The sequence below is a fragment of the Schistocerca gregaria genome, chromosome 1 (assembly GCF_023897955.1).
Source record: "Schistocerca gregaria isolate iqSchGreg1 chromosome 1, iqSchGreg1.2, whole genome shotgun sequence".
Classification (NCBI taxonomy): Eukaryota; Metazoa; Arthropoda; class Insecta; order Orthoptera; family Acrididae; genus Schistocerca; species Schistocerca gregaria.
Genome location: NC_064920.1, coordinates 860,152,451 through 860,169,771, shown reverse-complemented (window position 1 = coordinate 860,169,771; position 17,321 = coordinate 860,152,451). Strand labels below are relative to the sequence as shown.

The 17,321-nt window shown below is 39.0% G+C and overlaps 1 protein-coding gene across 1 annotated transcript in view; it reads left to right on the top strand.

Annotated features, from left to right (window-relative positions):
• LOC126272872 (notchless protein homolog 1) overlaps positions 1–17,321 on the top strand; it is a 72,887-nt gene that overhangs the window by 20,617 nt on the left and 34,949 nt on the right. The window contains exons 2-4 of the mRNA XM_049976100.1: positions 5,884–6,044; positions 6,139–6,275; positions 11,022–11,196. Coding sequence (XP_049832057.1) covers positions 5,884–6,044; positions 6,139–6,275; positions 11,022–11,196 — 473 coding nt within the window. The remainder of the gene's footprint in view (positions 1–5,883; positions 6,045–6,138; positions 6,276–11,021; positions 11,197–17,321) is intronic.

Here is a 17,321-nt window from a genome sequence, read left to right as displayed (position 1 = left end):
TTCGATTTTTGTTTGACTGCCCCTTATATTATAGTAGGCTTGTACCCATGTGAGGTTGGCACAGGTTGGTGGGCATCAGACCCACAGAGCACAGTGCGCGATGCATAGAGGAGATGTAGTAGCCAGCAGTCGCTATGTCCTGCTCAGCACAATGGTGAGGTGACCTTGCAACATGTGCATTCCTAGGTGACTACAGTTTGGTGTGCATGAAAATTGTAAGCTTCTGAAAATTATCAGAAATATATCTTTCATCTCATAATTATAAATTGGCATTGGGGAGACCATGTGTGTGAATGAAGATACTGTTGCAAAAATTGGAGAAACCCCAAATTTAGTTTTGCAACTGAAAATATAGTATGTTTTTGTGTGGCTTTCTTAAACAATTGCAAATGCATGTTTTGTCATGACACACACAACTTTTGATAAAATCAGTGAAATATAATGGAATAAAGCCAAAAATCTACAAATGTGAAGAGAATTTGTCACATGTGCCCCACCACTAAAAAAATATGCAAACATGAAATGCATGTATTTTGTACTCAGCTGTTATGGTGCCAACTTCTACAGTAGCATGCCAAAGCTAAATTCTGTAGTGTCAATTTGTTGCACAGTTCTATCTTAAGCATTGTTTATGAAAGGACTCAAAATGCGACATGATACCTAACTCTTGTTGGTGACATTCTACTCTAAGCTCACCATAGCAACAGTGTGAAGGAGATTTAATTTTCAGTTGTGGGCACTATGTTTGTTGCTTGTTAACTAGTGCTCCAGACTCACTATTACTAGGCACTATAGTTTTACTCACCTGCTAATACAGTTGGGCATCCTGTGTGTCTGTTAACTTCAAGGCATTCCCTAGAAGACACTTCACTTTACTTCGTGATTTAAATGCTGATGTCCTTAGCTATTGTGTGCCATAAAGTCCCAAAAGACAGGCAAATAAAAAATATGATGGTGTTGATGAGGTATATTCTATATTACTCAGGAATTGACACAGGTATGTAACATGTGGTCCAAACCTTCCAACCACTTGCAAGCTCGGATGCATTGGTGAGCTCCAGGACACAACCCCGATCATCCACGAGAGAAAGTACATGTTGATATTGAAGGCATGTTAAATTGAGCTGTGCGGTTATTGCAGGAATACACTTGAATTTTCCTTACTGTAGATGGCCATAGTTGGGATTATTTCTGAATAAAACTCCCATATTTGCAGTAGAGATTATGCAAAAGAAGCACTGATTTTGAGGAGGCAATGTAGGATTTCTCAAAATATTACTCATTACTGATTTCAAGGGTGTACTAAGTCAACAGAAAATCCAGAGTTGATACTAAAATGAACTGTTTTATTGTGGACATCATGCAGGAGACTGGAAAATTACTGCTAAGGAATAATTTAAACTCTTTTGTATCAACTCTTAAATGAATATATTTTAATGAACAGGTTGACTCTTTGACAAAAGGTGTTTCAACTACAGGAATCCTCTGAAGTACAACCATTTTTTACAGTCCAGTGTTGTATTGTGAGTTGGAAGCAAAATTCAAGGATATTGGAAAGAAAACTGGAAGTATTACCATATAGGTTCATTGTTCTGGTGCCATAGAGGGGGGTGGGCCGAAGGGGTTGTTGACATGGCTCATAGAGGGGGTAAGATGGTGTAAGTGGCTACCAGGCATGAGCAATCAGTGGCACAAAAATACACACTGGCCACAACAACTAAAGAATGACACGTCTCAGATACGACCACGGTAGACGACCATCACTGCCAGCCATGTATCACAACCAACAGTAAGTCCATGCAGCCCTCAGTGTTAAGCCTGTGCACGCCCCAGCATTAAGGCCTGTGCAGTTGCCAGCGCCAGCCCATGCACAGCTTCCATAGGTGGCAAGATAATTTGGGTAATTATGTTAGCCCCCCCCCATGAACCATGGACCTTGCCGTTAGTGTGGAGGCTTGCGTGTCTCTGTGATACAGATAGCCGTACCCTAGGTGCAACCACAACGGAGGGGTATCTATTGAGAGGGCAGACAAACGTGTGGTTCCTGAAGAGTGGTAACAGCCTTTTCAGTAGTTGCAAGGGCAACAGCCTGGATGATTGACTGATCTGGCCTTGTAACAATAACCAAAACGGCCTGGCTGTGCTGGTACTGCGAACGGCTGAAAGCAAGGGGAAACTACGGCCGTAATTTTTCCCGAGGGCATCCAGCTTTGCTGTATGATTAGATGATGATGGCGTCCTCTTGGGTAAAATATTCCGGAGGTAAAATAGTCCCCCATTCGGATTTCCGGGTGGGGACTACTCAAGAGGATGTTGTTATAAGGAGAAAGAAAACTGATGTTCTACGGATCGGAGCGTGGCATGTCAGATTCCTTAATCGGGCAGGTAGGTTAGAAAATTTAAAAAGGGAAATGGATAGGTTAAAGTTAGATATAGTGGGAATTAGTGAAGTTCGGTGGCAGGAGGAACAAGACTTTTGGTCAGGTGACTACAGGGTTATAAACACAAAATCAATTAGTGGTAATGCAGGAGTAGGTTTAATAATGAATAGGAAAATAGGAATGCGGGTAAGCTACTACAAACAGCATAGTGAACGCATTATTGTGGCCAAGATAGATACGAAGCCCACACCTAGTACAGTAGTACAAGTTTATATGCCAACTAGCTCTGCAGATGACGAAGTAATGAAATGTATGATGAAATAAAAGAAATTATTCAGATAGTGAAGGGACGAAAATTTAATAGTCATGGGTGACTGGAATTCGATTGTAGGAAAAGGGAGAGAAGGAAACGTAGTAGGTGGGTATGGATTGGGGCTAAGAAATGAAAGAGGAAGCCGCTTGGTAGAATTTTGCACAGAGCATAACTTAATCATAGCTAACACTTGGTTTAAGAATCATGAAAGAAGGTTGTATACATGGAAGAACCCTGGAAATACTGACAGGTTTCAGATAGATTACATAATGGTAAGACAGAGATTTAGGAACCAGGTTTTAGATTGTAAAACATTTCCAGGGGCAGATGTAGACTCTGACTACAGTCTATTGGTTATGACCTGTAGATTAAAACTGAAGAAACTGCAAAAAGGTGGGAATTTAAGGAGGTGGGACATGGATAAACTGAAAGAACCAGAGGTTGTACAGAGTTTCAGGTAGAGCATAAAGGAACAATTGACAAGAACGGGGGAAAGAAATACAGAAAAAGAATGAGTAGCTTTGAGGGATGAAGTAGTGAAGGCAGCAGTGGATCAAGTAGGTAAAAAGACGAGGGCTAGTAGAAATCCTTGGGTAACAGAAGAAATATTGAATTTAATTGATGAAAGGAGAAAATATAAAAATGCAGTAAATGAAGCAGGCAAAAAGGAATACAAACGTCTCAAAAACGAGATCGACAGGAAGTGCTAGAGGACAAATGTAAGGATGTAGAAGCTTATCTCACTAGGGGTAAGATAGATACTGCCTACAGGAAAATTAAAGAGACCTTTGGAGATAAGAGAACCACTTGTATGAACATCAAGAGCTCAGATGGAAACCCAGCTCTAAGCAAAGAAGGGAAACCAGAAAGGTGGAAGGAGTATATAGAGGGTCTATACAATGGTGATGTACTTGAGGACAATATTTCGGAAATGGAAGAGGATGTAGATGAAGATGAAATGGGAGATAAGATCCTGCGCGAAGAGTTTGACAGAGCACTGAAAGACCTGAGTCGAAACAAGGCCCCCGGAGTAGACAACATTCCATTGGAACTACTGACGGCCTTGGGAGAGCCAGTCCTGACAAAACTGTACCATCTGGTGAGCAAGATGTATGAAAGAGGCGAAATACCCTCGGACTTCAAGAAGAATATAATAATTCCAATCCCAAAGAGAGCAGGTGTTGACAGGTGTGAAAATTACTGAACTATCATTTTAATAAGCCACAGCTGCAAAATACTAACACGAATTCTTTACAGACGAATGGAAAAACTAGTAGAAGCCGACCTCGGGGAATACTGGAACACGTGAGGCAATACTGACCTTACGACTTATCTTAGAAGAAAGATTAAGGAAAGGCAAACCTACATTTCTAACATTTGTAGACTTAGAGAAAACTTTTGACAAAGTTGATTGCAATACTCTCTTTCAAATTCTAAAGGTGGCAGGGGTAAAATACAGGGAGCGAAAGGCTATTTACAATTTGTACAGAAACCAGATGGCAGTTATAAGAGTCGAGGGACATGAAAGGGAAGCAGTGGTTGGGAAGGGAGTAAGACAGGGTTGTAGTCTCTCCCCGATGTTATTCAATCTGTATATTGGGCAAGCAATAAAGGAAACAAAAGAAAAATTCATAGTAGGTATTAAAATCCATGGAGAAGAAATAAAAACTTCGAGGTTCGCCGATGACATTGTAATTCTGTCAGAGACAGCAAAGGACTTTGAAGAGCAGTTGAACGGAATGGACAGTGTCTTGAAAGGAGTATATAAGATGAACATCAACAAAAGCAAAACGAGGCTAATGGAATGTAGTCGAATTAAGTCGGGTGATGCTGAGGGAATTAGATTAGGAAATGAGACACTTAAAGTAGTAAAGGAGTTTTGCTATTTGGGGAGCAAAATAACTGATGATGGTCGAAGTAGAGAGGATATAAAATGTAGACTGGCAATGGCAAGGTAAGTGTTTCTGAAGAAGAGAAATTTGTTAACATCGAGCGTAGATGTATGTGTCAGGAAGTCTTTTCTGAAAGTATTTGTTTGGAGTGTAGCCATGTATGGAAGTGAAACATGGACGATAAATAGTTTGGACAAGAAGAGAATAGAAGCTTTCGAAATGTGGTGCTACAGAAGAATGCTGAAGATTAGATGGGTAGATCACATAACTAATGAGGAAGTATTGAATATGATTGGGGAGAAGAGGAGTTTGTGACACAACTTGACCAAAAGAAGGGATTGGTTGGTAGGACATGTTCTGAGGCATCAAGGGATCACCAGTTTAGTATTGGAGGACAGCGTGGAGGGTAAAATCCGTAGAGGGAGAGCAAGAGATGACTACACTAAGCAGATTCAGAAGGATGTAGGCTGCAGTAGGTACTGGGAGATGAAGAAGCTTGCACAGGATAGAGTAGCATGGAGAGCTGCATCAAACCAGTCTCAGGACTGAAGACCACAAAACAACAACAACAACGTTAGCCCACTCAGTAACCTATCACCAGTGTGTCCCTGACAACTTCCCCCAAAAGTGTAATCACCAGCCTCAACCTCCCAAGTCGCTACCCCCCTCCCCCCTCCCCATTATGAGGTCTACCCTGCCACATGCCCCGTTCAACCCTTTATTTGCTACCTCTAACCCCTCTCCCCAAATGTCAGTCATCTGGGTACTAATTGGGAAGGGGGAGGGGAGCTTTTCTTGAACATGGTACTAGATGTAGATTGTGGTTTCTGTACAGGCAGTCACAGGCTCCCTCTCATCAGTCCTACTGGGTCAGAATATTACTCCGTATATTAAACCATTGTTGTTTAGCTTTGGAACTCAGGGCATCAGACTTCTGCTTTTGAGAACAGTCCTTTGAAGGTCCAGTATGCATGGGTCACTGTTACCATGCTTTCACTGTAATATCAGATGCTGAGACATTTCATTTCTTACTTCTGATTGTTGTACAGTTGATAGGTTCAGAAATGTATCATGTGTATTCTTGTACATAACAGTGTAAAAGTTGTTCTTTATTTTGTGAACTATTTTTGAATATAAAGAAAAGGAAATGACAGACATAATGCAGTTGATAGTATGAATAACAGATAATTACTAAACAGTTTACTGATTAAAGAACTGAATGGAAGATGGAAAAAGCTGTTGCAAATACTACACAAATATTATTTAAGAGATAACATATCTTGACATTTTCTTGCAGGATGAACATACTCCATACATTTTCTTTGTTAATGAAAAGGAAGTTAAAACATCATTACAGGATACATTGAGTGATGATATTCAGATTACAGAGAATGTGATAGACATAGTCTATCAGCAGCAAGCAATTTTCAGAGTTCGGGCTGTTACACGATGCACAAGGTAATATAATTCGGTGCATATAACAGGCTACACAGCACAATTTTTTTAATATAATTTTGTCTTCTGTGTAACTGAACTTTTTTTTTTTTTACAGTTCATTACCAGGACATGCAGAAGCAGTGATATCAGCCAGCTTCAGTCCAGATGGAAAGTACTTAGCAAGTGGCTCAGGAGACACAACAGTTCGTTTTTGGGATATTCATACTCAGACACCTCATTATACATGTAAAGGTATTATAAACGATTGAATCGTCATAGTACATATTGTGTTGTAGCTTAAATTAAGGGCGTTTGTGTAATCGTAACAGAATTGGCAGCATTTCCTTGATGTCTTTGGTTACTCATGTAAAATTGCAGCTGTTTCAGTGTTTTGTTATACAACTGGTGCTTGTATGCTTTCATTGTGTTCCAAGATAGCGAAGGAAAACTTAATTCAGTCAGATTTGTGAGGAATTCAGTACTACTTAGAGGAATGTGGCCAACAGAGGGTAAACATACGCAAGTCACATTTGGAAGCTGCTTCTGCTAAACCATTGATGTGGAAATACTACTAGCAATAATTATTCAACTTCTGCAAGTTAATGGAAAGAGTTTTGTGCGTCTTGCTGCAGTCACTTGTCAGTTGCTCTAAGTGTTTCTCTCACTTGCAGAAGTTTTGTGTGTTCACCTAGTGGGGTGGTGCAGTGGTTAGCACACTGGACTTGCATTCAGGAGGATGATGATTCAAACCTGCGGCCGACCATCCTGATTTACGTTTTCAGTGATTTCCCTAAATCACTTCAAGCAAATGTCAGGATGGTTCCTTGGAAAGGGCATGGCTGATTTCCTTCCCTTTCTTTCCCCGAGCTTGTGTTCCATCACTAATGACCTCATTGTCAATAGGACATTAAACACCTCTCTCCTCCTCCTCCTCCTCCTCCTCCTCCTCCTCCTCACTCTTTTGTGTGTTCAGTACTGATATGAAAATGTCAGCGTTGAAAAGTGAGAAATGCTTATGGACCAGTGAAATAACATAATTCTTAATTTAGAAATTGGAGTGCTTTCCTGTAGTGCAGGACATGAAAATGTGGATTTTAAGAACAGGGTTATAAAACAGGATGCATAAGAAAATATTGCAACAGATTTTAAGACAACAGACGTCGAAATACGCAAAAAAAAAAAAAAAAAAAAAAAAACATTAATTGCAGTCTCAGAAAGGTAAAGAAATTAACAAAGTTTTTCTTGAAATCTTAAATACTCCTTCAGTCCAGAAAGTTTAGAGACTGGATTAATAAAAACACAAAGAGAATTTAAGATGATGGTTTTTGTATTTCAGATGCTCTGTGTAGTGCATTGCACACAGTGTTCATATATCCATGTGAAACTGTGAGAAAAGTCATCCTTTGGGATATTCTTCAACCTGAACATCACATGTGCATCTCCATTGGTTATGGAGAACCATCAGAGACCCAGTACACAATTTTGCATTTTATGTTAGGTTCATATTGATAACACCAAGTCCTGTCACCTGTGATGTTTTTCTTGAAGAAACTACCCTTGTTTTTCGTTTCAGTCAAGTTTCTGCTGGTGTCTATGTGTTGTTCTTTTCGTCATTGGGTCAAACTGCGTGGGACAAACTTTGTATACACTTTTCTGTTCTTCAAAACACTTTGAAACATTTCATGAACACTTGATTTTGAGTTCATAGCTCCATTGTGATTCGTACTGCAATTACGTTGATGCACTATGACCGCCAATCCCCTATTTAATACTGCTTGCCCACAACTGGCTGGTCGAATGCACTTCTGTTGTTTACAGTTTTAGTTCACATTGACTTGATTTGATTTTGTTAGGGAAGCTAAAACAGCTTTGGTCTAACCTGCCACTGCCTGCACTGAAACCGAGTTTATTGTGAGGTATCACTCCCTGTATATCTAATGAAGCCAACCAATGCCCTTAAATAGTGCAAGGACTCCCTTTACCAGTTTTTCATTAGACATAAATCTTCAGATCTAGTTGTCCCAAAAATTCTCTCTCTCTTGCTCTCCAGTGCTGTGCATTTGAAGATTAGGTGTGATGCAGTTTCTTCACTCTCATCACAGATCCTACATGTGTATGTAGGTGTTTTTTGAAATTCCCATGCCTGGTCATCAGTCCAACCATGAGGTTAATCTCTTCCCTGTTCAAGCCCAGTATTGCAGAGCTTCTTTTAAAACCTTACCATGTTCTTGTTTGTAGACCTTGGTCCAGTATTCCATGTGCTGCCTTCTGAGCCAGTTATGTAGTTCTAGTTTGACTATAGCCTTGGTGATTGGCAGGACAGGTTCTGGTCTAATGAATGGAGTCTTTGCCCCCATTGTGGCCAATCTGTCAGCTTGTTCATTGCCACCGATCAGTAAGTGGCCAGGGACCCACACTAGGTTTACTGTATTGCTTCCCCCTAGCTCCACCAGAACCCTGTGTCATTCTCCAACAATCCCATTTTAAGCTTCTAGGACTTAGAGGGGAGTGACTACATAATTTTGAATAGTAATCAACATCCAGAAACACAGTTTCCGTTCAACAACGGCTTCAATTCAGATGTGTAATGCATCCACATCTGCTGAGGGAAAGAGAGAAGTTTCATAGTTGCTTGTCCTGGTATACAATAAGATAGGATAATGTGTACTATGTCAGTCACCTGATGTCACCTAATATATGCATTACTGTGGGACCTATTCAATGCCTGTGTGTGTCTGATACAGTAAACATGCTTCAGTACCCATTTTGGAATACAGAGACATGCTTCTTGTGTATGGTGTAGCTCTAGGCAACGGGAGAGGTGCTAGTTGGCTGTAACCCAAACATTTTCTGCATCATAGCATGCAATCACCCAAACTTTTTGCCCAAGTTACGAAGTGACTCGCAGAAACAGGTACCCTCACTGTGAGGAGGCAGGACTGTAGTGCTCCACAGCAATGCTGCATGCCCGCATTTGAATATGATATACTGAATCATGTTGAAGAGAACCCATTTACAAGTACATGAACATTGTGTGTGCAATGGGTGTTAATCAAAGTATCATCTGGATATTCTGTGTTTGCAACAATTAAACCTGTATCACTTTCAAAGGGTGCATGTTTCTACATAGAGTTCTGTTCGCAGATGAATGTTAAGTTCACTAGAAACTGTTCTAAATTTACAAATCAGCCATGTCTGGGCAGACAAAAACTTTTATCCTGTGCATGTTCAGGGATTTCAGCTACTCTCAATCTAATTGTTCCTGATTATTTGGTCTTCCTACAAAACATATTGGACCTGTTCTCGGAAGCTATGCCACAGAATGTCCTTCGGGAAGTGTAGTTTCAGCATGATGTGCACCACTTCACTTCTCACTTGCAGGTCAAAAACATCTCAACAGATGTTGGTGAAAGATGGATAGATTGAGGTGGTCCCACGATGTTGCTGCCACAATTACTGTATTTAACTACTATGGACTATTTCTTGTTTAAGTTACAAGACTCCTTTAGAGGCAGAGGAAGAATTGCTGGCTTAAGTTCTAGTCACTGCACTAGAAATTGAAAAGACGCCAGGTGGTATACCAGAACATGCTTTGCAGGTACGATGCCTGTAATAACGTTGGTGGTCGCCACATTGAGCTGCTGTTATAATGCGCCAGTAGTGTTCTGTACATACGGTATGCTGGGTTCCTTTTCATTTTGTAATGTGTAAGTGTTAAAACTAACAACTGTTCTTAGTGATACATGAATGTTTCATTACGTTTCCTTACGAATTGTTACCTAATAATTGTACTGTGTCAAGCAGAAGTGGACGAGATGTACATCTGAATTGAAACTGTTGTAGAATAGAAACAGTAAATTTCCAGACATGGATAACCATATGATTTAAGCTACTGTCACACAGATATTAAATCATGATGACAAGGTTACAGACCGTTGAGTTGACAGTTCTCTTTTTCTTGTTCCACGTTATTTCAGGTGAATTTAGAGTGCATTAGGGACTAGTAACCACAATGTTTAGTCCCTTTAAACCAATCATCGTCATGATCAGAATCATTTACTATCATGCAAATATGGAATCAAGGAATTCAGAGAGCCATACTTGATGCCATGTAGGATTTCAGAGGTCCCTTGTGTCTGATGATCAAGTTTTGCTCAACAGTGCACGGCGATACAGCCACGTCATGTTAGTTGAGTCAGGAAATGGGCTCTTGTGCAGCAAGATAAGTATCCACATAGACAGTGGGACGATGTCTGGCACACCAGACTGTCAGTCCAGTGACCATTGTTGCATTGTCCCTGGACGTGGCAACACAGAGATGTGCAGATAGTGACAGGTCAAAAGGCATGTACTGGACTGGGGTGGCATAATGTCTTTTTTTCAGGAAAGTCCCATTTCTGCGTACAACATTGTGAAACATGTTTCCATGTATGGAGACTCCGAGGAGAAAGAATGTTGCGAAATTGCATGCATTGTCATAGTTGTCATGTTCTTCAGATCTCTAACCAGTAAAAATTGTCTGGCCATTGGTTGCTGAAAGACTGGCACATAACCCCACACCAGCCGTAAACTCTGGCACAACAGCATGGAAGGACATACCTGTATATCATCGAAATTCAGTTTGACTTAATACTTAGCTGGGTTAGAACTGTCATTGCTGCCAAGGTTGACAGCTCTGTAAACTAAATTCTGTATCCTGTATAACTCCAACGACTTACAGATTTAATCATATATTGTGTTTCTACCATTCTGTATACACGTAGATTGTAAAATTTTATAGAGGGTGTTTTTTTTTTTTTTTTTTTTTTTTTTTTTTTTTTTTTTTTTTTTTTCCCCTGGTGTTGCATTTTTAATGGCCAGCAGTATATTTAAATTTATTAGACATGAACATTACGTTTTCACAGCCTACTTTTCTGAATTTTATTGGCGTTACAGACACTTTATAATCATTTTACAGTCACTTCATACAATAAAAGTGATTATTACATGCGTTTACAGGACACAAAAACTGGGTTCTTTGCATTGCTTGGTCTCCAGATGGTCAACGTCTGGCCTCAGCATGTAAAAATGGGCACATCTGTTTGTGGGATCCACAGACAGGAAAACAGGTCGGCCGAAATTTAATTGGACATAAGCAGTGGGTCACAGCACTTAGTTGGGAACCATACCACAGGTAAGCTAACATTTTAACTTTCATTAGGTGTGTAAACAGCCATAGTTCAGTGATGCCAGGTAGGCATCACCTTTTCTGTTTCTTAAAGTGAATAATTTCAGGGAGTCTGTTCTTGTCAGTTGTGTAAAACATGGTTTATAAATATATTTTCACCTTATCAGTCAAATGTTTCTTTCCACACTGGAGACTTTTCTTTCAGCTCCTCACATTTACTCTAGTAGTGTTCCAGTTCTTAAATAAACATAACAAATACTCTCCCACAGCACTTGTTATATCTTCATCCAATTATAGGTTTCGTGTTCTGAATTCAGACAAAGAGGGACAGTGTTTAGGTGCTCGGTTATGAATGGGCAGTAATTTGTATTGGGTTCACTGTACCCATTGTTGATGGCAAATTGCAGCTGTAATTTAAATTGGCAGCAAATGCTTTATACCTATGTATAACCTGCAAAATGTGCATTATCTGAATTAATGCAACATGGATTCTATGAAGCACTTTAGTCACAGTGACTGCAGTGTCTAGCTGCAAGTGGTCCAGATGAAATAAATTGTTGATGGTGTACAGCAACCAGCCACAAATTGATTTTAGGTTACTTTATTCAAAAAGTACCATCACCGGTTTCAATATTTTTAACAATTCATCATGAAAAGGTTTTCTTGCAATCTCAAGAATGTTTGTATTTTCACAACCCACACCCGTTGCAGTGCATTGTAAACCACTTTTGTTCGGCCACAAAACAAATTTTCTGTGCACGCCACATTTTAATTTAAGACATATGAAAAAAATATAGTCAACAGTTTATTTTATTTAACAGACATGGTCCCCAATCATGTCTTTATTTGATAAAATTGCATGATCCAGATGATCCTGGATCACCTCCATCTGTTGATGAGTCTGTAATAGCTTGAAAACAAGTTAATTGTACAGAAAATAAACCATACAAATATTCAGAAACAGGGCTGGTTGCATATAAGTTCATATAAGTGCGTTAGTCACAGTTGAAGTGGCAGCTGGTGCTAAGCACTTCTGGAACTTGACTTGGTCTGCATGATAGTGTTACACTTTCAGCCAGAGTTCTTCCTTTAAATTGTTGAAGACTACTACGTGACATCCTCCTCCTGCTCCTCATCCTGTTGCTTGACCCTTTGCAGTATCCCATAGCATAAAAAATTGAACCTTCTGTAATGCCCAAGGGAGAGATATGTGATCAGCATCTGTCTAATACAGAGATCAGCCTTGAAGATCGCAATGTATCCAAAACAATCACAAGCAAAAAAGTAACACTAGCGAAGAATGCAAAATGGAGCAATGGAGTACTTAAAAAGTCATTAGTTCTTAAGTAACCAACTCAAGGTAGAATGCTAGCTCTCCTGCCTATTTCCTATGACAATCTTTAGGAAGAACAGATTTAAGTTGTTGTACATGATCTCATTTGGATTTCTTGATTTTTCAGTCTTTCCTTGTATAGTTTCGGGAAGCAAACATCTCCAAGAATTTTCCTCGGACGCCTCAGTAATTCTTGCCACACCTCGTTGAAAGAGCATGTGTAGTAAATAATACCATTTGGGCGGTACTGTAGCACCATCAGATCGGTAACTGTAGGCTCATTTTTTACAGCTCTTCCAGGTCTAATTGAACCGTACAGCCCCTAACTTTTCTCTGCGTAGTTGATGAAAAAGGAATAACCTAGGTAATGGACTTTGTATGGCTGTGGCTTATTTTCTTGCTTCTTTAGATATCATAGAGCATTAGCTAGGAAGTGTAACTTCACGCCCTTTAAGCTTGTACTCAATGGATTTGTGAACTGAGTCACATTCCATCTGAGTATGGCCTTTCTCCAAAAACTTTTGTATAATCAATACTCCAGTATCAATTGCTAATCTTAAAAGAGCAATTGATAACATCACATTTCTGTTCTGATATGTGCAGCCGTCAGAGCACAGAATGACTTGAACTCCTTAATCATTCTGTATAGGGTGTCCACAATGCATGAGGCAAAACTTGATGCAACCAAATCACCTTGCGTTTCATTGAACCAGTAACTGCATCATGACTTTCTAAATTATGCATTGTAAAGTTATGAACTGCACTTGCACTTAAAAATGGAGTTACTTTCACGGCTTGTAAGTCCACGGTGTACACTGAGCAGAGCTTCTGTTGGGCTTCTTTCTTGTCAGCATCTTTTTGCATCCTTGCCTGCTCGTTCCATTTTGTGTGTTGCTTCCACACATCTTCACTCAAGTTACCAAGCCTGTAACTACAACACAAGTCGCACTGGTCTTTCTTGGGGGAAAGTAAGCTAATATTACCATCTTCTAAAATCAAGTTAAAGGTAGCCCGACTTAATGGTGAAACCTTCTCTGCATGACATTTTTCCACATAGTCCATACAGCTGTTGTTTGGATTGTAGAATAGGCTCAAGGTATAACTTCGAGGAGGATTTCCTGTAGTAATGCGACGAACGTTTCAGAAGAGAGTCCAGGAATTCTTTCTTGAAGGTTTTCTCATCTTCCTCCTCCATCTGTTTGATTTGAGGTTGTGACTATTCTGTATCAGGACTCATTCCATGTGTGGAATTACCCAGCTAATATTGGACAGTCCATTCTTTGATCCGAAGAGTATTGAGAAACATCTTTTTGCTTGCTTTGTTTCCCCAGCTCCCTGGATGTTTGGTTGGAATTACATCCACGAGGTTGATAACGTAAACCTTCCTCTGATCGTATGACATCGTTTCCAAAAATGTGTTAAATACTGCCTGCCTATCATCAGCAGAAAACTGATGACACTTCCTTTGAACAGATTTCTGGCACATCTTCGAAGTACATGTTGGACTTAATTTTTGTGCCTCTCTTGGAGTATCATGAGTGATTTTACCAATTCGACTTCTTTTGTATACTATATACGCCTGTCCACGCAGTCTCAGAATTTAATTGGCATTTTTCTTCCAATCTTCAGGATGTGGTTTGGACTTCCTTTTCCTGTCATTGCTTATGTCACCATAAAATTCTTGGCCTTCACCGTCAGCATCATTATTGCTACCGTGATATTCCAATAATTTACCCAGAATGTTTGGCAAACATGAGCACCATCGCATAGCAATGACTGTGAAGTACTGTCGTCTCTAGTGGAAACTGTGACTGTGGTTTCATTTTGCACATTGTTGGATACAGCGACATCAAGAATCTTAATATAAAACCTGAAATAATTATAAAATGAAAATATAAAATAATTAACTAATACAAAATCTTAAAGATAGCTGGTTTATAGCCTACTATTATATTTAAAAAATCAAATTATAGGTTAACAACTTTGAAACTTATCCCTTAAAGAATAAATAAGTTAATATTTATACTGAAAAAGTTAAATGAAAACAATCAACTTTAAAAAATTAAATTTTTTCTTAAGAAACTAGATATCTTAGGAAACGGTTAACATCTCATTTCTATAAATAATTTAACAATAATTATGATACATTAACTATAAATTATTTATAAATCAACCCAAATCGAGATAAGTAATATAAGTACTAAAATTTTGATAAACCCTGATAGAAAAGGTACAAAAAAATCAACTTTAAAAAATTTAAAATAATATTTCATAAATGGAAAAATATTTATAAATTAAAGATGAAGCTCAAATTCATGTATTTATGAGAATGACGGCATCAGTTATACTATTAACAATAATCTCAAGAAAATTTACCTGTGTCAGATGTTGCAGGAACAGTAACCGAGAACCCCATAAATGAAATTAATCCTTCTTGGGAAAATGTAACTTCAGGGTTATGACTTTTTTCGCCTGTTGTTTGTTCTGCATTTATGGGAGATCATGCAAGAAAGCGGACAGGCTGTATATCATTGGCAGAAATGAATAAAGCATAGAACGAGTGAAGTGGGAGAGTTCTGATTTATATCACACACTTGCAGTGATACTAACATTCAAAGGTTAATAAGAAAAGCAATTTTCTTACTGCTGTCAGTCACTCTCAGGAACTATTCTCCACTTTCATAAGCTGATTTCAGCTGAGAAACAATTTCTTCTTCAGTAAAAAGATTGTCATCTATATCACTGTCCATTATCATGAATGAAGCTACAAGCATGGAACCACTTTCAAGCACTGTTAAATACTTAATAAGGTAGTAGCAATCTACTGTGGCTGCGCGCACTTTATAATTCACACGGTATTGTTTACAGTATCCATAGATTGTAGATATGCAGTGTGTAATTCTCTACAGTTCTGCGGTATTGCCATCTATAAAATTTTTTCATGGTAAATAATTAAAAATTTGTCATTATGGTGTTAAGAGCAGATGCGCGTACGGTCAAAGGCGTCATCTGACTGAAAAACAAAAAATCGGCAATTTGTCAGTTACGCGGTATTGTTTCTTCATCGACAATATGTAGCTTTTGCCCAAAGCCTTCTTCAGAAAAGAAAATGCACACACATTCACACAAGCAAGCACACCTCACACACACATGGCTGCTATTGCTGGCAGCTGGAACCTGCCCGAACTGCCGGAGATGGCAGCCATGTGTTGGTGAGGTGTGCTTGCTTGTTTGAGTGAATGTATGTGTGCTTCCTTTGCTGAAGAAGGCTTTGGCTAAAGCTAAATGTGTAACAGTCTTTTCATTGTGTGTGTGTGCAATTCAACGTTTCATCTTTACTGTGAGTAGCAATCTATTCTTTTCCATATATTGTAGGAAAGTTGTTGTAGAATGTAAATACTTTAGACTTAAAGGAGATCACTCACTGAAATGCAGAGGTATTGAGTTGTCGATAGGCACATGCAGAAGAAGGCGGCACCATGTAGGGGGATAGGTGTGTGTGTCCCCTCTACATTATCAAAGGATAACCCCAAAATCTAGTAAGTTTTCCTTCTTTAGTGTGTGTCTAGTCAACATTCCAGCATTCTGCTTTTCAGTGAGTGGTCTCCTTTAATCTTAAAATATTACAACTTGGGGTTTCCATTGTTGCATAAAATCATTGGACTTACTTGAAGACCTCATCACACGAAATGTTGGCAGTAATATTGTACCTATACAGCGCGTTGACGATGACGTTTCGTGAAACGCTTTCCAGAAATAAAGGGGAGAGAGAGAAACAGATAATTTTAATCACTTTTGGAACTGTGATATATTGGAAATAATTTCTGATAATGTAAGTAATTGAGAAAGCAAAGATACAACACTCGCACTTTGAAAGGAAAGGTATATTTATGCATAAAGAACAACCTTTGTAATTAAGTGATAGAATAATTTATCTGATATGCAGTGCAGTGTTCTGTGTTGATTTCCATTGACATTTCTTGCCGTGTTGCCATAGATTTGCAGTTCTGAACACTTTTTCTCTTCAATTCCTGAATATTCTTAATTTTTCATATTCTCAACTTTGCTAGCTGGGATATCCTCTGGTAACAGGAGCCAACATCTCTCTCTCTCTCTCTCTCTCTCTCTCTCTCTCTCTCTCTCTCTCTCCCTCTCTCCCTCCCTCTCTCTCTCTCTCTCTCTCTCTCTCTCTCTCTCTCTCTCACACACACACACACACACACACACACACACACACACACACACACAGTATAAATGAATGCTTTCTTTCTCGATTTTTTCTCTTTAATTTTCAATTTTGATGTGTATTGTTTGGTTACAAAATGATATTCCCAGAGACACCAAATTTGGCTTGGAACTGGTCTGTCATTCTTATTTTGTCTGGTTATAGATGCCTCTAAATCCTTTGAGCACAAACCAGAATATTGCTGCTACGAACTTTTTTCCGCAGTCATCAAACTTTATCAAGCTTTCTGTCTCTTGCAGTCTTTTTTGATTGCGTATTAAACCTTAAATAGGGATGTGAATTAAATGAACTTTGATGACAGCAGTGTTTTGCTTATTAATATCTTATAACATATTTGGAGTAAGTAACATCATATTGGCATCTTTAAGTTTACAGCACTGTGGAAATAATTGAGTAGGGAAACCGAAAATTCAGTCAGTTCTATACCAGGTCAGTGAACGTTCGGAACCCTGTTGAAATTCCTCGTTCTTGGCCTAAGGGCAGGGTGATAGTGGTAGCAATTTGGCACTAGCTCCCTACAAGGATTTAAAATGTTTCAGGGATTTTGGTTGG